Source organism: Colius striatus, chromosome 5 (assembly GCF_028858725.1).
Source record: "Colius striatus isolate bColStr4 chromosome 5, bColStr4.1.hap1, whole genome shotgun sequence".
Lineage (NCBI taxonomy): Eukaryota > Metazoa > Chordata > Aves > Coliiformes > Coliidae > Colius > Colius striatus.
The window spans coordinates 38,842,495-38,870,097 of NC_084763.1; the positions used below are offsets into that span (position 1 = coordinate 38,842,495).

Below are 27,603 nucleotides of genomic sequence, written 5' to 3' on the forward strand. Positions count from 1 at the left end.
TCTTTTTATGCTTGAAAAGATTTTTACTCTAGAAGAAAAATTAAACCTGTCCCAGTTCCCAAATGTGGTCTTTAAAATAGTACCATGTATAAGCCCATCTTCATGTAAGAGTGTTGACAAAGATCAGAACTGCTGGCACTCACAAGAAAATCACGTTGCATCCTCATTTACATGTAAATTACTGAATAGTATATTTGTCCCTATAGAATTTAGCTAATCCAAAGGAGAATCATTTCCAGTCAATCAAGGAGCAATACAAATATTGTCATCCTGCTCTAGGTACCTGTGTTTAACTCCATTGTGATTTCTCATCTGGATCATAATTAGAGTCCTTGTGTAACTGTAGGGACTATTATTTTTACTTAATTTCTATAGAAAGGTAAGTATGATGAACCATTGTGCCTGTGTATATTCTCTCTGTAATGATAATAGTAGCTTTTTTGATGCCTTGCTTGTCCAGTTCCTGGAACTGATCTCTTTTTCAGAGTGAAAAATCTGCCAGTTCCTTGTATGTCTTATTAACGATCTCTGCTATAAAATAAATAATTAAATAAAGAACAACCTTCCCATATCTATTCTTTACAAAGAACAAAAGCTCAGAAGCTTCCTTAGGTAATTTCCAGAATTTTAAGCAATTCATCCGGGTGAGAACTTTCTTTCCAGGAAAAATATCATAAATGGCAAGTTGACTGAGATAGATGTACTATTCTCTTGGGAAAGAGACCACATCCTCCTGTGAGAGCACAGCAATATCTCATACACCCTAGCCCTGCCTGTCACACACTATGTCCTGATTTTGAGGATGAACCTCTAAGAAGCCAGCCGTAGGCTTTGAGGCAAGGGCACATGCAACAGGGCAAGTGGGCGGCTATCATGGGTGCTAGCATTTGCTCTGAACATGGGTCAGCAAAAAATTGCAGCACCTTGTCTCTCCAGAGATAAAGAAGGAAGCATGTGCATGTCTCCTGCAGAAATGCCCCTTTGCCACACTGCAAACAGTCCAATTGATTCCTGAAGCCTTGAGGACCACTTCTTGTCACAGTAGGATTAAGGATGCTGGACTGGAAAGAAAAAACAGAGTGATTTATAAAATTGGTGGGTTAGGAATATCACATCAAACCTAGAGAAAAAGTCAATTCCCTGTGATTTGGGTTTTTTTATGAAGCTGTTTAACTCGGACTTTTCATTTACCCTGTTTTAGCTGAATAAAAGAATAGAAAGAATGAATCTCTGAATGTTTTTCCTTTGACTTTTTACCTCTGCAGTGAGTTTTCTTTGCACTTGTAAGTAAAAGATGTCTTAGATAAATGCCACCAAGCCACAACTTCTGCAAAAGCATGAATAGGAATATAATATCTTTCTTGAGAGTCACACATCTGGTATTTCTGGGGGGGAAATTGGATCAGAGGGAATGGGAAGATGGAACACTTTGAAAAGAGTTAATAGATACAGAGGAATTTGAAATTTGAAGTTTTCTTATGGATCATTCTAGAGACAGAGGGAATTGGAGGATTTGAGGGTTTATTTAGCTTTTTATTTTTCTTTCTGCTTTATTTTTCCTCTTTTTAAAATTTATTCTGGTAAGAACTTTATCTCCCTCTTGATTTTTATCTCCTTATATAGTTATTTCCTTTCAGTCTCATGTATTTCTTATGAACTCCAAACCAGTGTGAATGATTATGCAATTTTGTAGATGCTCTCTTCTTTAATAAAATATTTGTTGTTTCTTTGATTTTTATTGGATGTTTTTGAGGTGAAGGGAATCAAAGGAACTAATGCATCTGAAACACTGTTCCTGGTTTCCCCATCTCCTAAGCCAAGAATAGAGGGATGGTGTGCACAAGGAGGAGTCTCTTTGAATGGATTCTGATTGTACCTCTTGTTTTGAGATGCATGCATCTGTAACTCAATGGACAATGAGCCAATTGTTTTTACAAAAGGGAACATTTTAGAAAAAAAAAAAAAAAGACATTTTAAACCATTACTGCTTTCCTGGCTTAGCTAATGTTGTAAGTGCTTGCTTTAAAAGCTCTTCCTCTTCTCTGGTCTTGCAGTGATTGGTGTAGTTATCTACAGTACTTTAAAGTGACCTGGGACTAGTATCCTGGCTATTATTTTCAGTATCAACCAGTGTAACCATCTGAGACGGGGTTGTCCTCTGTCTGAAAAGGTCAGACTCCAGAAAGACAGCTTGTAGAGTTCCAGTGCTGTTTTTCCTGTCATTACTACAGATTTGCCTTTCTTGAAGAGCAGTTTTGATATAGAAGTGGCCAAGAGGAGCTATCTTGAGTCCCTCTGGGTGCATATTGCCAGCACAGACCACAGCGCTGTGTAGCTGATGCCCATAGCTTGTCTCAGTTGGCATCCTGGGCTCTGCTCATGCTGGTTAGGACCATTTCAGACCCAAGCAATGAGAGAAGATCCAGAAGACTAAATCCAATTCCTGTAGCTCATTTGATTATGGAGAAGCAAAAGCAGCTACTCTGACATCTGTATAGCCAGGAGTTTCCATCTTCCTAGGGATTTCTTCTCCTTTCACATTTCCTTGATTGTATGCAAGAGTCATACTCATCTATTTATGATGCATCTCTCTTGCTTACATGGTGTCTTAGATCTTGCAGCCTTTATGCTTGGAGGAGCAGGACAGGAGCAAGTAAAACATTTATTTTGGGAGACTGTCTCAAACAGAAGATCTGTGATGGAGAATGGAATTGAACCTGACTTTCCCAGATCCTTACACCTCAACCATCACCTTTCCTCTGCTTGTGGGAGAGCTGGAGGAGTAAAGCAAGCAGGATTTGTCTCTGTAAAAAGTGGGAGCTTGTAATAATAAAAGGCTTAACATTTTGCTCCTGTGAGCTGACAGTATAAAGTATTTAATACAGTGTGTGTCTGCAGCAATACTGTGTTTCTGGCTGACTTCAAAAACCCAAGCCTTCCAAGAGCATAAAACTAATTTAAACTGAAATATTAAATAAAGATAGGTTGGGAGTTCTGTTCTTCTGGTGGTTGACTTCTTTGTTATTTGTTTTGGTTTTAAGAAACATGAAAACTAGATAGTTTGGGTTATTTTTTATTTTTCTTAAGGATAAAAAAAGAGAAGAAAAAAAAATGATTCTCCCCTAATTATTGAACTTCAGAATTTGTGACACCAAAGATCATCAGAATGACAATATGTTCTTGACATCTAGCAGTGTTTCAGAACAAGAAAAAACATGTGTTGAGGAGTCAGTTTGTTTGGTATGATATCATAGGTCTATAATAGAGCTGTTACTCACACCCCTTTTCCTCTTCTAGCAGTATAATTAAACAATTAACACCTTTCAGAAATAATGGAATAATTAATGTAATTAAGCAGGGCTTCTTTCACAAACAAAGAACATGGTAAAGCAACACTGCTGTTTCTCCAGCATCAGAAATGTCTCTCTATTTCCACCTGCGTCTTTCACCTGTTTACGTTAAGGTAAAAGCAGAGCAGTTTCCAAAACTGCTCATAGTGCCATTTTCAATAATTTGGAAATCAGTGAGCTTTGGACTTTTCAGATGGGAAAAGTATTGCTTAGGCAATTTAGAAAAATGCTACCCCATATCTGCCTTGTTTTCATTCTGCTGATCCAATGTGTTCGTTTAAACAGACCTCTCCTTCAGATGAGGCAAGCAAGAAGCAGCTTTTAATGCCTCACCGCCCATCAGTGGACCACTCAGACGAACCCTTTCAGAGGCAGAGAGCAGTGAGTGCTGTCAGCATCATCACCAGTGCCCTGGAAGGTAAAACACATGTTTAGTTCCTGAACTCAAAGCCATATGCATGTTGGTTGGCAGGAATAAAGTGACACAGAATACTCTATTCTTGTCGTTTTGTAAGAAGGCATTATGGATAGTTATGGCAACACCTATATCAGAGACAATGCTGTAACAAAAAGGCAATATAATCACTATCTTACCCTTGGACTAACAAAATGCTAGCTGTATAATCAAAATTGGACGTGGTAAGATTTTGTGCCCCCATGGCATTTGCTGTACATGGGGATAACCAAGATGCAGAGTAGTGGAGCACCAGGTGATGTGGGTGACTGTACCTACCTTTATATCTCATCTACCTGGAGCTGATGCAAAGCCTGGGATGTGCAGTTTACTAGCTGTGTACAGAGCTTCCAAGATGTGGGGGAAGAAAGTCTGCTTCTTGCAGAGCAGCTAGTGGGACACAGCAGTTTGGTGGGTGTTTGAATCTCATTATGAAATATAAGGATGCTCAAAGGATCCATTTGTCCATGCAAATTTTATTTTTTCCCATAAAATTTTTCTGTTGCTTGTTAGGCTTCTCATCAGGTGCAGGAGGGTTTCTCTTCCCTGTTTTTCCATACACAAGAACTTTGCATTTCCCTTTCACAAGTCCATTGAGAGCAAGACAACTCATATCAAGACATCATATTTCTGGGCTCTTTACATACAGCAGGGAGGGGCTTCTGGAAGTTCCTTGTGTCTCCTACATTGTAAACTGAGACAAGACAGGAGATAGCAACGAAGAGAACAGAAAAAAATGTCTGTCAAGAACGCAATGTGGAGCAAGGGAAGTTTTGGATTCTCCTGCAGCCCTCTTTTCTGTTACTGATGAGTAGGAAGGCAAGGCAAGACAGAGTGACTTAGTTGAGAGATGCCTTACAGAAAGGGACTGGACGTAGCTATGTGGAGACAGTCCAGTGTGAAACCACAAAGCTCTTACTCCTCAGCTTTTTACCTCAACTTATGGTTATATTAAACAGTATTTTGGCCAGAACAAATATTTATCTATATGTTTAAATAAATAGAGAGTTATATTCTCAATAGTTAAATAATAATTTCCAGTATTTCATGTAGCCTGCAAAGGTATTACTTGTTTTCTATGGCATTTTTAGCTATTAGCTTGGTGATCGATTGACTTCTTTATAATGCATTAAGAACACCTAAAATGGCCTGAACTGGGCTTCTTATTTATTTAATGGTACTTTCTATTACTTTTTACCACAGAAATAGAGACCACCAAGTCTAGAGTATCTCAGAGGCTGAACTTGGTTTCCGAGAGATCTCGGAGCAGTGTAGATATTTGTCAAAATCTGTGCTTGTATGACATCTTCCAATATTTTGAAAACTTTCTAGAAGACACCTAATATCACATTTCTATTGTACATTGAAGAAAAATGCACACAGAATGCATCTTGACTTGAGAGAGGAGGCTGTTTATAAACTGATAGAAGTAACAGCCTTGGCTGAAGTTTTGCTGTTATCAGTACAGGTTCTAATTATATAGACTAAAACTGTTATGCAGCATTCCATGACCATAAAGGAATCAGAAAAGGAAAGCATTAAGCTAATCATTATCATTTAGACATTAACTGTCCCTTTTTTGGCTTTTCTTCTTCACCACTTAACACAAATTGTACTTATGAAGCAATTTCATTCTTTTTTCTGTTCAAGCAAAATGAACATGCAAAAGTTATATTTTAGGTAATATTTTAGAAGTATCTTTAGAAAGCACACTGGAACTTTAGTTTTCAAACTGACTTATGTTCTGCCCTGGTTATGTATATGGGCCTTTCAGAAGAAATCAGACTCTTAATGATTTTTAAATGCATATCAAGGACGGAAACCTTGTTGATAACCAGTGATACTCTGACTCTCGAATACCTAAATCAGCTCTAAACTGGATTTAAGCTCTTTCATATCTTAACTGCTTTAAAATATATTATTTAAGATACTTCTAAAATGTGACCTGGGAATGAAAATAAAGAATATATTCCAGACTAAGTTAAATGAAGATAGTGTATTCTTATCCATTTGAACTTTCCAAAAGGGAAAACAGAGTAAAAATCTGAGTGTATCTACAATACTGGACTTTACATATTTAGTGTGATTCTCCTTTTTTCGTTTGTGATGCTTTTAAAAGGTTATTACTTTCAGAATAGTTCACTCTCTGCTAAGTGTAGGTCAACTGGCAAGAACCCCAAAGTACATAATTTGTCAACCTGTTAAGACAGAAATATTTTTATCATTAAAAAAAAAAAAAGTTTGGGGTAATTCAAGGGCCTTCCTCTATGTTATGAGTCATTTTAAATGTTCACTTGTCATATAACTCAGTGTGAGTTGACTGTTACTTTACTGTTTCTGACTTAGAGCTTGAGGAATCACACCAGAAATGTCCTCCCTGCTGGAACCACTTTGCTGTTAAATTTCTTATTTGGGATTGCTGCCCGCTTTGGCTTTTAATCAAGAAATTTGTCAAGTTTGTGGTAATGGACCCATTTACTGACCTCACCATCACCCTTTGCATTGTGCTGAACACGCTCTTCATGGCCTTGGAGCATTATAAGATGACGAAGGAGTTTGACCACATGCTTTACATAGGAAATTTGGTAAGTGAACATGAACTTGCACAGCTACCTGAGGAGTGAATTTTCTGATTTTAAAAGTTTTGTCTGCAGTTTGAGAAGATTCTACCTTGATAAACTGTCAGCATTGCTTCTCCTGTGTTATGTCAAGCAAGTCCACATTGTCATCTCTTTCTGGAGGTGAAGTGGGATAAGTGAAGGACAAAGACCTATTTTTCTTAAGCTAACGTCTTCTAATGTTATTAGTAACCATCAAAACCACATTTCTGGACTGTTCCTGATAGATATCTAGTTTGTGTCTGTTTAAGGAAATGAGATAAGAGACAGGTTGATGAGGTTTATTTGGCATTTCTGTTTAAGCAATGATAAGACAATGATTCTTGGTGACTAATAGGGACTTTTAAGTTAAAAAAGAAAAAAAGAAACAAAGCGTGGTCTTGGAGGGCAAAACCTATGTTTGTAGGTATATATGCAGGAAAGTGTCTATGGTATGTTATCTGTATGTCCCTGTATGTCTTGTCATGCCTCCCTGCCTTGTCTAGTAGTGTGTGCTGTGTCCCATGCAATCCTGGGGCAGAGGAGATGTGGAGCAAAGCATGGCTGATGCTTTGAGAAGAAACTCTTAATCTGCAAGCTGGAGTATTTGGGAATAGAGCTGCAAATTTAGCAGAGACCACACTTCTTTGAGGAATAGCAGAGTGACAGATTTACAGCCAAGCTGCAGGGACAGCAGAAGAGCCTTTCCAGAAGCAGTATGGCTCAGTTTGTTAACCCAGGGGACCACTAAAATTCTGCAGTTACTACAAAATTAAAGCTTTTTCTTGAATTATCTTTCTCTGAGTTTGTGCGCTTTGCTTTTAAAAAAACTTAACATTTAAAATCCTTTTAATTTTAGAAGACACTGTACTGGAAAAGGCACAGACTATCTAGATAAGGTGTGCTGGAATTGGCCTTAAAATCTAGTGGTAGAAACAGAGATATCTTAAAGGATACCATAGGTTGGATGAATAGACAGTGAAGTGGATTGAGGACTAGCTGAATGACAGAGCCCAGACAGTTGTCATTAACAGCGCTGAGTCTGGTTGAAGGCCTGTGGCCAGTGGAGTTCAACAGAGATCAGTTCTGGGGCCAGTCTTATTCAACATCTTCATCAATAACCTGGATGAGGGGACAGAGTGTATCCTCAGCAAGTTCGCTGATGACACCAAATTGGGAGGACTGACTGATTCCCCAGAAGGCTGTGCTGCCATTCAGCAGGATCTCGACCAGCCTGAGAGTTGGGCAGAGAGGAACCTCATGAGGTTCAACAAGGGCAAGTGCAGAGTCCTGCATCTGGGGAGGAACAACCCCCTGCACCAGTACAGACTGGGGATTAACCTGCTGGAGAGCAGCTCTGAGGAGAAGGTCTGGGGAGGTCTGGTAGGAAGCAATCTAGATCAGTGACATCCTGGGATGCATCAAGTGTGAACAGCAGGTCAAGGGTGGTTATCCTCTCCATCTACTCTGCCCAGATAAGGCCACATCTGGAGAACTGTATCCAATTCTGGGCTCCCCATCTCAAGAGGGACAGGGAACAGCTGGAAAGAGGTCAAGCACAGGGACACCAAGATGATCAGGGGACTGGAGCATCTTCCTTATGAGGAAAAGTTGTGGGACTTGGGATTGTTCAGTCTGGAGAAGAGAAGACTGAAGTGGATGTGATCTTATCAACACTTATAAATACCTAAATAGTAGATGTCAAGAGGATGGGGCCAGTATTTTTTCCTGTAGTGCCTAGTGACAAGACAAGGGGCAATAGACACAAGCTGAAACACAGGAGTTCCATTGGAACATGAAAAAAACTTTGTTGCTGTTGAGGTGTGAGAGCCCTGGCCCAGGCTGCCCAGGGAGGATGTGGAGTCTCTTTGTCTGGAGGTTTCCAAACCCACCTGGATGTGTTCCTGTGCCCTCAATCAAGGGCAACTTGCTTTAGCAGGAGGCTGGTGTGGATGATCTCTAGAGATCCCTTCAAAATCCCACCATTCTTGGATTCTGGGAATCTGTGATGATTCTCTGAAGTAAATCTGAAATGCCCTGGAACCTGGTGGCTGCCCAATTTGAATTTGAGGAGCTCAGAGCAGAGATGGAAAAAAGCACTTTATTTATTTGACAAGGAGTTTCCCCTTCCTGAACTTTAGGTATTTATAGCATAGGAGTTTCTGTCTGAGGTGGTTCCCTTTGTCAGAGTCAATGGACCATAGTGGACAACTTAAGACACAATTAATATGATATTTTAAAGACATTTACTTCTGGATAAGGAGAACTGTGTCTTGGAGGCCAGTGAATGAACTGACAATTGACCATTGACCATAGTGGGAGTATGAAGAGAACCTACAGATGTGATGTCTGCCTTTAGTGAGAAGCATCTTACACTGGCAGGTTTATGTGATAGTAGCAATAATCAGATTTTTTGTATCAGTCACAGAAATATGTGCTTAATTTTTCTTGGTCCATGTTACTGAGTTCTGGGCCTCCTATGGCAGGTTGAGGTTGTTCTTGGCTTATCTCCAGTTCTTCAGTTGCTGTGTCTTGGCAAATCTCCCTCTGTTGTTGTGCTAAGTAAAAATGTGTTTGGGTCTCTCTTGCTTTGAACCCATGCTCTTGCCCTCTACAGAAAGGACTAGACAAAGGTAACTTGGAAAGTCAATTACAGGACTACATCCAGCTTCACTTTGCAGCCAGACTTTCCTTGATGCTCAACAATTTATGGCCTTCTAAGATGACTTAAAAAAACTCCTTCTGACCCAATACCCATCTGAGTAGGTAACAATGCTGCCATTCCTCCCTCTGGTATTTGGGATAGTAAATGTGTCTACTCCTTGCTCTGCTTTTGATAGATCAACTTCTCCCTTTGCAGACCACAGGCTGTGAAATTTTAGTCCTTGACATCCCTCTTGCCAATACAGGTCCTGCAGACCTGCCAGGGCTGAGCGAGGCTATGCTGGATGCCAACAAGGAAATAGAGACAATGAGCAGAGGGAGAAATTGCAAAGCAAATTTTGCAAAAGTTTGGAAAAAAAAATCTCCAAGTGAGTTTCTCAGCAGTGCCTAGAGCTATTTCTCCTTTTTGTGCTGAAGTATAAAATGAGCAAAATGGCCTGCTGATACTTTTTGTAGCAGGGTGATGGCAAGGGGCCTCCATTCTCCTGTGATCCCAGGATCGATCTGGGAGAGGCCAGACTGTCCCAGCTCCCCCTTGCCAGCTTTGCCAAAACCCTGCATAGTTGGATTGACTGCAAGTAGAGCAGGTGAGAGGAAGATAACTCCATTTTTTTGTGGAGGATTTTGCAAAGTCATTTGTAATGAAAATTGACACTTTTTTCAATTCCCTATGAAAGGGAAGGGAGTTCCAGCTCTAGGGCAGGCTGACAGGTGACTACATCCTCTAAGCCATAGACTGTCAGACCATTCTTCTGCCCCTACACTTCTGGCTGTTGTCTTCCCATTGCATCTAACCCTCTTTGAGTGATTATACTAGCATTTAAAGGGGGAAGGGGGGGGCAGAAATATGAAAAAGTGCAGATCCTTGGTATTTTTCCTCTGAACAAATGTTCCTGAGAGAAACTAAAGAATGAAAGTAGGATATGGATTTGCCTTTTCTGAGAGTAATTCTTTGTCTACTGACAGTCATTGGAGATCTCCCCCTCTGATTGTACATCTACTTCATGCGGCATTTTCTACCTTCAGACCCTTTTCCCTTACAGGAGTAAACATGTTTTCTTTTCAGATTTATCATATTAAGTATCCACCCTCATACAAATACAGTCTCTGTGTAGCAGGTGCTGGTGATTTGACAACTGCCACTTGAAATTCATAGCTGGTACATGTACATGATTCCTGATGCCTTTAGGAAGGCTCAGACATTTTGCTATCTTACTGTGACATTTCCGTCTTCAGAAGGCTATTGATTAAAATGATTCAGGCAAAGAAAGTGATCCTCCTGAGTCATTTCTCAGCAAGATGGTTGCATAATGTACACAGTGTAGTATCGTGGTTTTAGAGGCAGTCCCCTGGATACAATTTCACAGACATCTAGTCTTGTCTTGTTCTCTGTCCTAAGGGAAACTGGATCATTCTGGTGAGAATTTATGGTATCTCTGACCACTGTGACTCAGAAATTGTTGGCTAGTTAGAAATATGAGACAGGTCATTGCTTTGGGTTCTTGGTATGAGATAGTGATGGGATACTGTTTCATTCCAAGATATGTTGTAGACCAAAGTATTATATTACTGATGAGAAAGAGACAGTATTTTGCATTAAGAATTGTGTAAAATGGCTGCTTGGAATAATTCATTCCTGAAGCATTACAGAGTAAAGCCCAGCATTCTTGAAATGCAGACTGTGATGATATATTTTTATTCCTTAATATGGTAATTCTATAGTCTTAACTTTTCTCTCGATTTCTCATCTCTGTTGCTCAGAGTTGATTAGTTTTGCTTGGATAATGCTGCAAAACATTTCTTCTTCACTGTATAGTACTGTTATGTAAGCTCTGCATTCCCCCCTCTTTTTTGACCAGTGCAGTGTGGTAATGTTGACTGTTTCACAGAAAACCATGTGCTTTAATAAATGTGTACAATAGAGATTTTTCAGAAACATATAACTCTGTGCAGCTTGTAGTGGAACTTGAAAGGAAAATGAAAGAATATATGAAGAACTTGGTGCCTACGTTTTGTCATTTCAAGTTGACTATAGCTTTGTGTTGTGCAGTTAAACTGTTACTTAAGGAGGGCAGATGAAAGGACAAGATCTGATTCTCTGAGATAATTTGTAGGAATGTGTTAAAACTGAATTTGCTGTCAACAGCCTGCTTTTCCCCTCTGCCTCATAAGTAGTATTTATATGTTGTTTTAAAGAAAAATGTTCCAATTAGAAGTTCCCCCATATGACATTTGAACTGGGTCATAAATAAACAATGTGTTCCCGAGATGCTGTGGAAAGAAAATTGCTGTGACTATCTGTAAAAAAAAAAAAAAAAAAAAAAAAAAAGACTAGAACTCAAATTAGTGTTTCTAATTGCCTTTGGTGCCAGCAATAACCTCAGAATAGCTGAAGGCTTGGGTTGCCCCGGTATTGATAACAGTTACAAAATAAAAAGAGATAGTACAGGACATACACTGCAACCCAAATACCTCTTAACACTCACACTCCACTCATTAGGGTTTCTCCGCTGAAATGGATGGTTTTAACCTCTATAAAAGACACCTTTACACTTTCTTTTTTAACCACTGGGATTATTCAAATGACAGAATGAGACAGAAACAGATGTTCCAACCAAGAGTTTGAACTCGGATATTATTGTAGGTTTAGAGCACTATTAAAATTATTGTGAAAAGACTAGACAAAATTGTAGTAGTATAAAGAATCAGCCATGAAAGTAAGTATTTTGGCTTTCTGCTGTGTTCACCTGTATTAGTGGAAAGTGTGCAAGCAAGGAGGTATGCTCAAAAGGTTACTTTGATTTCATATTTTCTTTCTGCAGGTCTTCACTGGGATTTTTACAGCAGAAATGATCTTCAAAATAATTGCTCTTGACCCCTACTACTACTTTCAACAGGGCTGGAATATTTTTGACAGCATAATTGTTATTCTAAGTCTGATGGAACTGGGTTTGTCCAGCATGGGAAACCTGTCTGTTTTACGCTCCTTTCGACTGGTAATGGTCTTATTCTCTTCTTACTTCTTTTCTTTTATTATATATAAACTCTGCAGGAATGTGACATATTTTCTTAAAGATGCATCTGCTGATTAAGACTTTAATTGCTACAAACTGGTGAACAGTATGTGACACTAATTATAGGTTGTGAGATAAATGGGATTCTTCCAGATTTACATCAGGGTAAATGAGAACATAATTTGATTCCTTCTAGCTGTGCCAGGTACTTGTAGCACACTCAAAATGTTTGAGTTTCAATTTGTAATAAAAATCTGTCACTTTATACCTGTACACCTGTTAGCATAGTCAGCAGATAATTGATAGCCCAAGAAATGCAAGAGGCAATAACTTGTTGTGTTAGAAGTTGTTATTCCTAAATTATGTTATAAACATGCCCATTTTCTTTTAAATACTGTCAAAAGAAAATGTCTTTGAATTATTCATGGAATGATTTTATTTATTCTAGAACTGATCAGCATAAAATAGCATCTGTCTTTCACGGGAACTCCTTAGCTGTCAGCTCCTTTGTTATGCACAGGATAGTGGTATTCTACTAATGAGGGACTATTGGAACAGAAAAGTATTTTCCTTGCCAGCCTGACATTTGTGTTGCACTTCATGTATTAGGATGTCCACGCTAGTCATTCTGGCCATGATATGACTTCACAATTTGGAAAGAGCAAGAAAATAAGTCCTTATGATTATATTAAGCAGAAGACTTTTTTTTTTTTTCCTCACTATTTTATGCATTGCTCAAAAATGCAAATTTTTCACTGCTGGTGTTAGGTCCTGAGAGTCTCCTGTCAGTTTTTTCACAATCTCTTTTCAGTAAGGCTGAAATTAAACCTTCAGTTGAAAACTAAGTATAAGGGCTAGGCACCATTTACATCCTTAAAATAGGTCCTAAGTAGGACGTGGGTTGTACATAGACTGCGTGATCCTTGGCACAGAGGTGATTTTCACCCTGGGAGCTAAGGGCTTACTCTGAAACACAGAGGAATTACGTTTTTGTTTGTACGATCAGACCCTTCCCCCAGATGCCTGCCAGGCTGTTTAATTTTAGGAGGAAATGCAGCATAAAAGAAAATATTAAGTCCTGGAATTTCCTCCTTCCACCCTGTCCCCACCATGATATTGAAGGAATGAACATCTAAAAGCACATCTATCTAAAAAGGCAGAGCATAGCTTTGGAAAACTTGATCCTCATCCAAGAAGCCTAACTGATATTTTATTAATAGATATAATGAAGTTAACAGGAAGTATGGCTAAATTCACCTTGTAGCACATACATTGTGGCATTTAACATCTTTCACATTTTACCCTCTTTAATAATTCATCAGCTGAAATGTCTGTTGCTTCTGTGAGCTGACACTGTTGTTTATGTTTTGTTCACAGCTGCGAGTCTTCAAATTGGCAAAGTCCTGGCCAACCTTAAATACACTCATTAAAATCATTGGTAATTCAGTGGGTGCCCTTGGTAACCTCACTCTTGTTCTGGCAATCATCGTCTTTATTTTTGCCGTGGTAGGAATGCAGCTTTTTGGCAAAAGTTACCTGGACAATGTGAAGAAGATAAGCACAACCGGCAATTTGCCACGGTGGCACATGAATGATTTTTTCCACTCATTCCTCATCATCTTCCGAATTTTGTGTGGGGAGTGGATCGAGACCATGTGGGACTGCATGGAAGTAGCTGGGCAGCCACTGTGCCTTCTCGTCTTCTTGTTGGTCATGGTGATAGGAAACCTGGTGGTGAGTCCTCAAGATGTTTTTTTCTCCCTTTTCTGGTGTGTGTGTGCAAATGTACTATTTTTTTAGTCCAGAAATGACAAATCTCACATTGCTCCATGGCTGTAATTTGGTGAAGCATGGTGTCATCCAGAGAAACTTGCTCATATCCCAAATACAAAATTGCTAGCATTACATTACTAGTTAGGAATTAAGGCTTGCTCTTTTTTGCAGAACAGATACTGTTTTACTAGGAGAAACACACATGGGATGGTAATAATTATTTTATTTCTTAAGCCATTCATAGGGCCGAAGGGATTTCATATCTCTTTTCCATACAAGAGCGAATTATCACCTTGGCCGTCACTGTAGTGGGAGTTATTTTTATTTCCTTTCATTTGTGGTCTAGAACACGTGAACCTTAAGCACAGTGTCTTTGAGTGGCTTTAGCCTGCATGTTCTAGGAAGATGCAGGTTGTGTTTACAGTAATGTTGCTTGCTTGCTTTTTTAATAGACTATCTCATAAGCATGGCTTACACAAGCTCTGAACCTATTAAGACTGAATTGTGTGTCCCTGTTGACATCTTATGGAGCGCTTTGCTGGCTTGCACTTACTGTGGAAATGTTTCCCCTGTTCAGCTTACAGAGCATCTTTGACATTGTGGCTCTAATGGGTTTATTGTTTATGTAGTGAGTTGTTTAATAGTAAATGCTGCCATAAAAATCGTTGCATTTTGGTACTGATTGCTCTTAGTGGTTGTTTTGCTTTTACATACCCAATGTCTGGTTCTCAGCTGCTAGGATAGAAAAGTTCTTGAAAGAGCTTGTAGAAAAACAGAGCGCATTGTTTTGCTGACGTGAATTTATATTTTAACAGTTAGTTTCACACTGAAAACATTGATTGCAAGAGAAAATTCTGGTTTATAGATTTTTTGATAATTTAAAAAAGGTTAAACTGTGATTACTCAAAGCGGCAGATTATTCATTTTTTTTTCTCTAACTTCCCATTTCTATAGATTTTTTTTGCAACTAAATGTGATTAGGGGAGTTGGGGCAAATTATTACTTTCTGCAAATCTTTTTATAGGAGTTTAGCCTGAGATCCTGAAAGTTAATCTCCCCCTTCCACTAAGCAATGGATTCTGTGTATGATAATAAACCTGAAAATGACATGTGGTAAATTCTGGGGAAAATGTTAACATTTGAAATATTCACGGATTAATGAAAAATGTGAATTTGCAACATCTGATACCCTTAGATATTAACACTCATTGGTGTGAATAAGTTCTGTTAAATATAAAATCTGATTCAGCAGACATTGCACTAGCATTATCTACATGTATTAAACCTTCAGCTCTCAAAAAAGACTGTCTCAGATGTAAAATCTGATATTGAAAAACTGTGTCAGTATGGATAAACTGAAGTTACTAGTCAGCTGAAAGCAAGAATGCTAGCTTTATCCTTTTCAGACAACAGTTCTGTTAGTGTGTGGCAGTGACTGGTAAATAGGAATGATTATTGTCTATAGATCACTTGAACAAAGAAAAGTTTTCATAGGTGTGAAAAGAACAACAGATTCTGAATCATGAGACTTATCCAGTATCAACTGCGTTACATGGAAACTTCATGATGTTGCTTAGCAGGCAAAGAGGTCATCTTATTCCCTTGGCGTCACTATAATTCTTGTTTTCTTCAGAGAGAGTATGTTACAATCAGATACTTGCTTATTTGCTGAACATCACCAGATCCAAAAATTCTTGCAGCAGAAAACCACCAGGAGCCCTTTAAACCAAAAATACTCAAGTGCTAAACATTTTTCCCGTAACTTCATTGCAATCTGTGCCAGTGGCATTTTTCTTTTACCTTGCTGAGATCCTAGTTCATCCTCTGAGTTTCAAGAGTCAGTTCTGATAAGAAAAATATCATCCTGAGGTTGGATCTCATTTGGACTCTGAATGCTTTCTTAGTATTTGAAGGTATGGAGGCAATTCTACAGTGTTTTTCCCAGGGTAGCAGATCTGCACACTCATCTAGATTAAATACTTTCATCTGTCACATTTTCCAGTACTTAATGGTAGTATCTGTGGTCACTTTCCCAACTGCAAGGCTGAGTGTTACAGAGCAGACTTTATTGGAAGAGTTAGAGCTGCTGTGATTCTGTGGTACATTCAGTGAATCAGTTTACAGGTCTTACTGAGCATCACTAACACAAATTCAAAGAAAAAGCAGAAGAAAAGCCAAGGAAATAAATGTGCATCCTAGGCAACTTCATGTTATAGCACAGTCCAATTGTTGAAAGGAATTTTAGTAGAACCTAAACGTTTGGCTTGTATTCATATATCCTGAAATGTCTTGGACCAGTGCAGTGCTACATTAAACTACAGCTCTGTTTACAGCTCTGGTTAGCTGATATTAGAGTAACTTTTGAAGAACTAAACTTCACAACATAGTTGGAAAACTCTATGCTGTGTAACCATCTTTTGCGCTGGAAGATTGTGCTACTATTGTAGAGCACAATAGTAGGAAGTTAAAACCAAACTGGACAGATAACAAAATAGTTTCTCCCTCATTTATTAGAAAGTTTCTGAAGTTACTAACTGAATAATTATACTGTTAAGGTTTATGAAGGGCTTAAAGTATTTTGTATGCATATTTATGTTACTGAGGTTAATAAGGAGAATCTCTGAGACAGGAATTATTAAGAAGACGTAGGTCCATTTGGGTAGCGAGGCAATCCCTGGTGTCCCCTTCTCTAAAAGGTCAGTTGCTGTGAGAGTTCTTCTCAGTCAGTTCTCAGGGGACAATGGCATGTAATGGGTGCTAATAACGTGCATGAATAAAACTGACATTTCAGTCGAAGATAGAACAATCTTCCAACCTCATTGTGTGTACATGAGGTACACTGGCCAAGCCACCCTTTTATTCTGCCAGACATCCAGACGAATCATGTTTTCTACCAGCTTCTCCTGAAATGCCACCAAGTGAAAGGCAACCTAATGTGGGGCAGAAATACACCCACTGCGTTTTCTCGTGTTCTGATTCAGCTGTATATGACACACACAGCACCCAAAAAGCATCAGTTAGTGTTCACCTAACCTAACAGCTTCATTGCATGTTTTACATACAATGTACTTCTACAGTACATCCACCACTGGTCCCCAAGCCACTACAGGCTGACAAGTCAGTGCTGCATTTCTGTGGTGAATTTTGTCTTCTTGGAGTCACAAGCATGTTAAGATACAGAGGGAAACCTCTGTAACCAGGGAAGTGACTGTAGTAAACTATAAGGCTAAAAGTGCTGTTTTAAGATCAGTCTTAGTCTTTTTTCTTTGCCTACTGTCCATAGAAATGCTAGTCATTCAGGAATATATTTATGACATTCTATGAGAACACAAAGGTAGAAAGCACTTCCAATTCCTAGGGTATCTGTAGGAAGAAATGCATAACCATTATTATTGAATTAATGCATGATGCATGGAATTATGAAATACAAAACATAAGGTCATGCACTCAGTCCTTTTTAAGAATTTATGTTGAGACCAAGTACCTTGCTGAAAGAAAATGTTTGAGAGGATAGTAAAAGTATACATATCAGTCACTGTGAACATCTACATCTGAGATAACTGCAGGGAGATGCCTTTGTAGTCAGATCTAGTTAATGGAGCCTGTGAAGTCATAAAATATCTTACCCTGAAAGACATTTAAAATATGTCAGGTTAAATAGACCCTAAAAGTACCTTTTTTCGTCCCTGAGGTCTTGGGAGACAAACTCAACTGTAGATGTCCCCATGTACATATCACTCTGTCTGACTGAGCCAGGAAGCTGTACCAATGTACAAGTACATTGCACCCATTAAAAAAGTAAATGAGGTTGCAATGCATATCATGAAAGAGGAGAAAGGAGAGTATGAATCTCGCTTCACAGTGATCTGCAATACTGGATATGCAATACACCCCATTAATGACTGATGCTCAGGAAAGATTAAGTACCACTGGGAAAAGCACAGTACAGGAATATAAAGCTGATCAGGGGAATGGAGAGCTAAGGTTGGGAGGAGACAGTGACAGGATACTGCTTATCCCAAAACAAAGGAATATAAATCACTATAGCTACCTTTAAACTGGGATTAGAAAGGAAACTTCTGACTGTCAGCACGGTGAGGTGATTTAGAAGGACTTTGCAGCAAGGATGACTATCCCCAAACCAGCAGAATTATTAGTTTGTGAAGGAAACAACCCATATTAGCAGGGGGATTGATTTGGTGATCCCAGAGGACCTTCCAGATGAAGAAAATCTCATTAAGTCTCACCACCATTTCTGTGTTTATCATTTATGCCATTGATAAAATGACATATTGCCAGAGCTGTTCTGAGACATGTCTCTGGAGCAGGGGAAGAAAGAAAGAAACAAGTTACAGGGGATGTGAGCAATGCCTAACTTCTCAGTATTTCCACTTCAATATGTTCTTCCCGAAGACTTCCTCCCTCCCTCCCTCCTACTGGAAGGTTGTCTTGAGCACCACAAATGCAAAGGGAGGTGTAGTATTTCTATTGCATTTGATGATTAATATAAATGAACTGGGATTTTAAAATATTGTGTGTCTTCTAATTGCAAATACTAAGTTAGATCTACTTACTGGAAATTAAGGCAAGTTTGGGGGTATTACAAGCCAAAGTTAGAACATTTTAGGTTTTGGATTTTTATTTTTCAGCCACAATAGTAGTCTGCATCCTCAAGTTTTGTATTTTGTTCATCTACCACCAAGCTGGTTCTCTCCTTAAGGCTCAATTGTTACATTTCTTGCACAACGGGAAAAGGGGATAAGATGCAACTACATAAAGCTGGTGAAGAACAGTGTTTTGCAGGAAAATGTATATCCACAGGATAAAGTTCAGGTTGTCCTGAGTCTTGCATGCACCCTGTCTGTCCTCTACTTACTCTGCACCCCCATGTTTCTGTCCAGGGTGGTGTTGTTCACCTTATCTGCTCTTTCAGCAGCTCCCAATGTTCTGGAAATGTGCATTTGTGTTTTGGTTACATCAGCTGAGAAGGCCACTAGACAAACAGGCAAGAATAGGCATGTCAGTAACAGTCATCATCAGCATACATAAAATCTGTGAAGCGGCGAGCGGAGTGCACATGGGGCACTGTAGAGGTGAAGGACTTTTTCATCAGAAAGCTGTAAGAGCTATAATGAGACTTTGGGAAATACCAGAGATGGGTCTGGAGAGTTAGAGGGTCTGAAAGAAGCTAGGGAGCCCAAGGGATCGTAAGCAAGAAGTGGAAGTGTCATTTGAGTCTGTCTCATCAACTTGGACACTTACATAAGGGAGGCAGATTTTCTTTCTCGACTAATATGCAGCTTTGCAGAAGAGCAGCAAAGAGTACATGAATAAGCACATTCGGGGACACAGAGCCAAAACAACTCTCAGCATGTTACCACCCTTTTTGCTGCTACTGATGTATGCTTACACTGGCAGCAGGTACATTTAGTGTAATGCTGGAGAATTCAAAACTCAGAGGACAAGCTCAACACATTTCCCAGCTTCTCCCTTCATGTTTTTCATGCCAGGTACCTGCATAGTTCATGTATCCCAAAGCAATTTTTGCTATTTGTATTCCCTATCCATCCTCGCTTGTGCAGTGTCTGGGAAGCAAAACACTCAGGAAGATGATGCTTTTCAACAAAAATCCGGCTGTATCTACTTATTAAACATCCTTGAGAGCAATGAAAGGTCCACCAGAAACAGCTAGTATCAAGTAATGAATCAAAAAGGTAAATCCTGACTCCAGCCATCAATCAGTCCAGTTGCCTGTGATGACTCCTAGCAGGGATGGAAAGCCTGCATTCTCATATGGGCTACTTTGAAGGCAAACCTTTTGCCTAACACCCCAGGCTTTTAAAATTGCATGATTTATTAGTGCCCACATAAATAATATGGATTTTACTGAGCTGATATATCCCACCCTCATGCTGGTGCTAAAAAACTGTGGGGAAATTAACCTCGGGATATTTATGATGAACCATCAAAGACTGCAGGGTTTCAAAAATGCCACTGTATGATCGGTTAAGTAGAGTCTATTCAAAGCTGTGAGGTACAGGGCTTCTTTGCCCAAGAGATGTTGGGGAAATGCACCTGAGAACAGATGGGAGAAGAAACTACTTTCAAAATGTACTCCTGAAAAGTACTCTTCTTCCTTCTGTCACTCCAGATTTATGAGTTTCTGTATCCTGCCACAGGCTCAGTTGTTCCTTCTGAAGAGTTGAAACTTGGCACATAGAAAATAAATCTGAGAACACATCCTATATTAGGGGACAAGTATGTTCAGTTCCTGTTTTCAAGGTACTATATGGTGTCCCTCTTGAATATATACTAAAATCCGTGCCAATTTTTTCACTGTCACATCCATCCACAGAAAGGTAAATCTTTTTAAATGCAAATAGACAAAATCCTAACAAAAATTGGTATACAGAAGAGGAACCAATTTTACTTCTGATGCAGCTCAAAGGAGAATGGAAACAAAAACTGAACTAGGGATCTTTTTGCATCCCTGAAATATGACATTCCCAAAAGCAATAATCCAAACCAGATTCATTGGTGGGCTGTAACAGATTTTGGCATTTGGTGCAGATTTTCATGGGTAAAAGTATTGCTTCTTAATATATTAATGAGTCACTGGGATGTATCAGAGAAGAATAAAACCTGGTAATAATTCTAGTGCTCTTCCATACATTTGCATATAAAGGAACATGAAACTATCTCCCATTAACGTTGATGGGTGTGGATGACTTAGAAATATGGAGGAAGAAGATTGCTAACAGATTAGTTCAATCAACCTGTCTCTTGGAAACCATCCTGTGCCTTTTGTTCTAATTGTGTTTCTAAGTCAGAGATATTTCTCTAAAAATGTTGTTTCGGCATTGGCTTCACTATGTGAACTGCTAAGAAGATGACACGTTTTTAATAAGATCCACTTTATATATATGTACACAAAAATATATTTGATTTGTGAAGGTGATACTAGTGGATTGTTTGTTCAGATTTGGTTGTAGTCCATGATTAGAAGAGGAGCTGAGTTTTCAAAATAAGAGCTGCATCTGTCTTAATACAGTAGGCATCAGTAGGGCAAAGTACTGTTCTTTTTTTGTACTATATCTGCCCTTGGTGAATAGTGTAAGTAAGGTTTTGTCAGTGGTTAAGCTCTTGCTAATACCTGGGTAGTTATTAAAAATCTAGAAGACACTGAGTCAAATTTAATTGGACAAGAGTTTACAAAGGTAGGTACAACTAGATGTGTCTGTTCTTATTAATGTAACTGTGCAAGTTGTCTGGATGTCATTGAAAGGGTAACAACAACAGGATTCTGCCTGATGTGTGTTGAGGGAAGGGCAAGATTTTAATCTTAAAATAGACCAGCAGGTATACATTTAATAAATTTTTATTACTCCTAAACATCCTACACTTCTGTTTAAAAAAAAAAAAAAAAAAAGTTAAAAATACTGTTTTTCCCTACCAAAACTAAACAGTGAACTGTTCCATTGAATCATAGAATGGTAGGGATTGGAAGGGACCTTTAGAGATCATCTAGTCCAACCCCCCTGCAGAAGCAGATTCTGGATGAGGGGACAGAGTGTAACCTCAGATAGTTGGCTGATGACACCAAACTGGGAGGACTGGCTGAGTCCCCTGAAGGCTGTGCTGCCATTCAGCGGGATCTCAACTGGCTTGAGAGTTGGGCAGAGAGGAATCTCATGAGGTTCAACAAGGACAAGTGCAACATGTCCTCCTGGCCAAGAAGGCCAATGGCACCCTGGGATGCATCAAGAAAAGTGTGACCAGCAGGTCAAGGGAGGTTCTGCTCCCCCTCTACCCTGGTGAGGCCTCATTTGGAGTCCTGTGTCCAGTTCTGTGTCCAGGGACAGGGAAGTGCTGGAGAGAGTCCAGTGCAGGGCCACCAAGATGATCAGGGGACTGGAACATCTTTCATATGAGGAAAGGCTGGGAACTGGGGCTGTTTAGTCTAGAAAAGAGAAGACTGAGGGAGGATTAATATTTACAAATATCTAAAGGGTGGGTGTCAGGAAGTTGGGACATCCCTTTTTTTTCTATAGTAGCTAGCAACAGAAATAGGGGTAATGGGATAAAGCTGGAACACAAAAAGTTCCACTTAAACATAAGAAAAAACTATTTCACTGTGAGGGTGAGGGAGCCCTGGCACAGGCTGCCCAGAGGGGCTGTGGAGTCTCCTTCCTTGGAGGTCTTCAAGACCCACCTGGACATGTTCCTGTGTGACCTGATCTAGGTGAACCTGCTTGTGCAGGGGGATTGGACTAGATGATCTGTAAAGGTCCCTTCCAACCCCTATCATTCTATGATTCTATGATTCACTGTTTAGTTTTGGTAGGGAAAAACAGTATTTTTCTAACAGTTGCCTCTAGAAATAGCTTCTTAAAGAGTGTATGAGACTGGAATTTATATTTTCCATGTACACTGCATATTCATATCAGGATTTCTCCACTTAACATGTACATGGCAACATGTTCTGCAGCTTCCCAAGGAAATATGCTGAGGAACACATTTCGAAACTAGGTGTAGTACACAGGATGAGACACCAATTTACTCTCTTTTTGGGTCTTAATAAACAGTAAAAAGTAAAAGAGTCCTGCGTTTGGTCTCCTTCTACCATCCCACATTTCCTCCTGTTCCCAAAAATCAGCTTGACTGGCTCTTATTCTGTTAAACTCCTCCAAGTCAAATAAAACCACTGGCCCATATTTGCCAAAGAGAACTTCAAATGGATACAGCTCTAATCTATTAATTTTGTATTACCACAAACGATGCAAGGGAAAGGAGAATCAAATCTGTCTTTTTTTCATCCCTCAACATTTTTATTTCTTTGCTGCTATTTAAGTCTCTTTTGCTCTGATTCCTTGTCTGTAGATTTCATCTGTTATCTTCTCTTCTTCCTGTTTTGTTTTGGTCATCTCTAGCCAGACTCTTGTTCAAATTCGTTCTCATTGAATATGGCCCAAATCTGCCCATCCTTTATTTTTATTCTACCTCAATTGGATTTTCTTTCTTTTTGTTCAGCTTGATCCTTGATTACAGTAATTCCATCTTTGACATTGCCTCATATCTCTGCTGTAATCTTCCTAGTCTCATGCTTTAAACAAATCTCCTCCTCTTTCTACATTGCATTGGATTCCTACCTTTCATGAAACCTTCTGAAAACTCCATTTCATCGTGTATCTTGACTTCGTCCTTCAAAACACACAATCAAATTACAAGTGTGAAGCCATTTGAAATTCTTATTATTATTTCAATGCAGAAGTGTGTGTGTGGTTGGGGCGGGGGGGGGGGGGGGGGGGGCAGTATTTGTATGGGTATTTCTTCCACAAGGACTTCCATGTCCCTTTTCCTCTCCTGTAATTCTCGTCTCGTACATTTAGATGTCACACCATCCTGTTTCTGGGAGGTTCATCAAGTGCAAAATGTTTGTTTAAGTTTGTCTGCTTGAACACACAGGCAGATGGCTGCATTTATAAACTGGCTAGGGCATGACCTCAAACGCTATGAGTGTTCCTCCTCTGTCTTGGTTATCACATTCCCTGGCCACCCCATCCCAGCTGCTTCCCAGGTATTCAGGGGACAGTCATAGCTGAGTGCAGCAGCAGGAAGCAATCCTGCCTAGGGATGAGCAGGGAAGGGAGGTCAGCTGCCTCAGGGATGGAGAACAGGTCTTGACTTTCCTTTGTTTACTACTGCAGATGCAACCTTTCAATTGTAAAATGCAGTAGCAACCTAGCTTTTGGTTCCTTTCTTCTCCCTAGCACACTGTCAGTGAGCATAAACACATACAAATGCTCTTATGACCAGCTCACACCATCAACTTTCTCCTTTGCTTGCATTAGATTCTGAGCAACCCCAGTTGCTGGGATTTCAGCCAGGCACATAGAATACAATTAATAAACACTGTGCAAAATTACTAGTAGACATTTATTTTACAGATTTTCTGAAAGGAGCCCTCCTGACTGATAGACAGCTCTGTCATTCTGTTCTACCCTTCCTGGAATCTGCACTTGTAAAATGCAAAAAAACTGGAATCTCCTTACACCTCCCAGGTTCACTAAATAGGTGTTTTTTTCACATATCACTTAATAGGAAAATGTGCTCCTGTGATGGAACATAAATTTGAGAAATAGCTTAGAAAGTAACATTTTTAAGGAAATAGTGTTCCCTCCCTGTTTAAAACAAAAACAAAACCTGTAAAAAACCCAGCCCACAAACAAAGACAAAGATAATACTAGCTATTTCTGGACTCTGATTTAATTTTCTAGTTTCTGGGCCTACTCTCATATTGATTATGCTTTGGTGAAATGTATTGGCTGCAGGGAAACCATAACTTACTCTGGACATTATAACTTTTTTTTTCTCAGATAGTCTTTCCAGGGTTTTTTTCTTTTTATCCTTTTTGTTCTTTTCCGTCATGTGTGAATGGGAATTCATCTTTCTCTTGATCTCTTGTCCTGACTGCCCAAGACGTGATGACTGAGTACAAATCTCAGTGCAATCTTTGGTCATGGTGGAGTGTCCCTGTCTCAGGTTAGGTATGGGATCTGAATTTTAAAGGGATAACTCCAGGGACGCCACTCTGTCTCAGCTAGGAAGTGTCCTCCATGTGAGCCCAGTCATGCAGACTTAGGGCTGGTGCTGTTTCCAGGTAAAAATCACAGAGGTTAAAATTCCAAAATGACACTTTTATTTCTTTTGTCTAGCCATTGTGTAATAATTGATAGAGCAACTGATAAGGTGGTTTTGACACACAAGTAGTGAGAATATGCCAGGGATCATGTGCATGTTTTTCATCTATCATCACGTCTTGTGGAGAGCAGCAGTGGCAAAGGCCTGGATGTGTCAGTCTAAGCCTGTGCAGTCTGTCATGCTCTCTAATTGTCTTGACATCCTCATCACCATGATAGCTAAACACTTTTGTAGACTTAGAACAAAGGTTATTGTTTCTTGCTTTGTAATCTACAACCTTTCCATAGTTTCTCTAATGCTTTTGGGGTATGTTGAGCCTTGTCTTGCTGGAAGAGGTTTGCAACTGGACTTGATTGGTAGCACATCTTTTCTGTCTAGACAGTGGTTTGAGAAGTCCACAACAGCTCTGATGGAGCTCTTCCTATGCTGGTGTTGTTTTAACATCTGATGAAAAACCTGTGGAAACATGTTTGTTTTTATACTGCACCTTTAGTAGGGGAAAGAATTTATCTGCCTCCACTCACCATCCCACCCTGCTCTCTCAAATAGGACTTGGAGACAAAGCTTTTCAGATCAGGAAACACTTGATTTCCAGAGACACTTCTGGTACTTCCAGAGTATCTGGTACTTCTAAGGAACTTACTTTTAAAAAACACTGAAAGCCATTAGATTTTTTGTTTAAAAGAGTCTAAATAATCTAAATTCAATTCAGTAGTTCTTGACCATCACTTGGAGTCGTACAGTTTGTGAACATTTTTGTACCCATGTAGATGGATAATAAATGAAAAAGACTTAGGAACATGAGAGACTCACCAGATTGTGGTAAGAATTGTCATGATTTGCTTCAGATCTCTGTTTCAGAGTGACAAGGACACAGGCTTCTCGCCCTGCCTGCTTTTGAGGTGCTGCAGAGCCTGGGGATGAGGAGAGGCAGAGGCTGGTGACTGGTCCTTGCAAGATGGGAGATGGGGAAGCACCAACGTCTCCTCCCAGTTCAGCCTCTCACTCTGAAGAGGCATTTTCATCTTGTGGTCCAGAGTGCAATGTCAAAAGTAACGTTGACATGGTGCCCTTTGCCTGCCTCCCTCTCTCAAAAGGATGTACCCATGTCAGATCTGACATACCCTGGTGCTAGCACAGATTTATAGCCCCAGTGAAGCAGAGAGGGATGAATGGCAGCTGGAAATGACCTTGAAAAACTCCTAAGAGGCACAAAGTTGCTATGAAGTGTAATTAATGGGCCTAATCTAACCTTCCATTACTCAAGGCGATTTACTTCTATGTAAAGTGTCGAGAACAGCACTGAAGAATCTGCCTTATTAATTATACATTCCCTTTTAAACTCTGAAGCGAGAAATAGGGTGACTGTTCCCCCCATCTCATGTACACACCATCAAACATGGGTGAGCATGGATGCCATCCAGTAGCACTTCTCTGCCTTGTACTGTTTAAAAACTACTGACTGTACAGGACAAAACTGGAACTGCAGGGAAACAATGTCAATAACTGAAGTAGAGAACAGTTAGCAAAACTCCTAGCCTTATGGTAAATACCACACAAACACTAATGGAATGGCAAGGGCATTCATTTCCCATGTTTTCTAGAGTTTACTATGCAGATAGCTAAAATAGTATCAGCCACACTACTAACATAGGCATCCTGGCTTATATAAGAAGTAGTGTGACCAGCAGACCTAGGGCAGTGATTGACCCCCTGTGCTGGGCCCTGGTGAGGCTGCAGCTCGAGTGCTGTGTTCAGTGTTGGGCCCCTCACTGCAAGAAGGACATTGAGGTGCTGGAATGTGTCCAGAGAAGGAGGAACAAAGCTGTGGAAGAGTCTGGAACACAAGTCTGATGAGGAATGGCTGAGGGAACTGGGTGTGTTTAGTCTGGAGAAGAGGAGGCTGAGGGGAGACATGAGTACTCTCTACAACTACCTAACAGGAGGTTGTAGTGAGGTTTGATCTCTTCTCCCAAGTATTGAGTGATAGGACAAGAAGAAATGTGCTCAAGTTGCACCATGGGAGGTTTAGATTGGAAATGAGGAAGAACTTTTTCCCTGAGAGTATTGTCAGACACTGGCACAGGCTGCCCAGGGAGATGGTGGAGTCCCCATCCCTGGAGACATGCACAGATGTAATGCTGAGGAACACAGCTTATTGGTGGCCTTGATAGTGTTAAGCTAGTGGTTGGACTTGATGATCTTAAAAGTATTTTCCTATCAAAATGATTCTATGATTATTCATGGTCAACGGAGCGAAAAGACATTTTTATTCCTTCATTTCATCTCACCTGTGTAGCCATAACCTGGAGGATGTGAAAAGCTGGGCTCAGGCTCCTCTGACCATATGAATTGGATCTAGGGTGTCCCTAAAATAAAATTCTAGATACCTTTGATGCCCCAAAGGGCAGAATGAGTGCCAGCCATGCCCCAAGGCTGCACTTGCCAAGTGTGCTGTCTGCAGGCTCTGTTCTGCACAGACTGGGCAAGCACACGTGATAGCTGTGAGGCCTGGGGAAAAATCAGGCCTTGTTCTCCTCTTTCTTAGGGAAAATGGAAATCATTCACATGAAATCACTGGAGTTATAGGCACTTTTGTATTTGTATATGAGAAAATTATTCCTACAATATTACTCCCAGTTTCTCTTTCCTGTGGAGAACATCCACTGTTATTACCATCATAACATCCCATTATGTAGGAAATAGGCTGAATTTGAAGCATTGTTTTCATTGCTTGTCATTGTCATGTATTTAAACAGACAAACCAGTTATTCCAACAAATAGATTAATGTGGAGATGATAAGAAAAGAATCCTGTTGCAACAAGCTGGTACTATAGTGCCCCACGAACCTCTCACATACAACTGCCAGCTTGCCTCATAGGATCAAAGACAGTCCACTTGGGAAGTTATATGGTTGCAAGGCAGGAAATCCATATCCTCATTTCCATGTCTTTTCCTATCTTATCTTGGGCAAGAAACATGAAGGGGATCAATCCTGCTTTGACCTATGTTTTCTGCCTCCTGCCTCTGGTGACAAGGACTTCATGCC

General features: G+C 39.8%; 1 protein-coding gene across 3 annotated transcripts in view; it reads left to right on the forward strand.

Annotated features, from left to right (window-relative positions):
• LOC104551552 (sodium channel protein type 5 subunit alpha) overlaps window positions 1–27,603 on the forward strand; it is a 175,584-nt gene that overhangs the window by 72,238 nt on the left and 75,743 nt on the right. For all 3 annotated transcript variants that reach the window (XM_061996676.1, XM_061996677.1, XM_061996678.1), the window contains exons 12-15: window positions 3,636–3,768; window positions 6,151–6,389; window positions 11,888–12,061; window positions 13,457–13,813. In XM_061996676.1, the coding sequence (XP_061852660.1) occupies window positions 3,636–3,768; window positions 6,151–6,389; window positions 11,888–12,061; window positions 13,457–13,813 (903 nt within the window). The remainder of the gene's footprint in view (window positions 1–3,635; window positions 3,769–6,150; window positions 6,390–11,887; window positions 12,062–13,456; window positions 13,814–27,603) is intronic.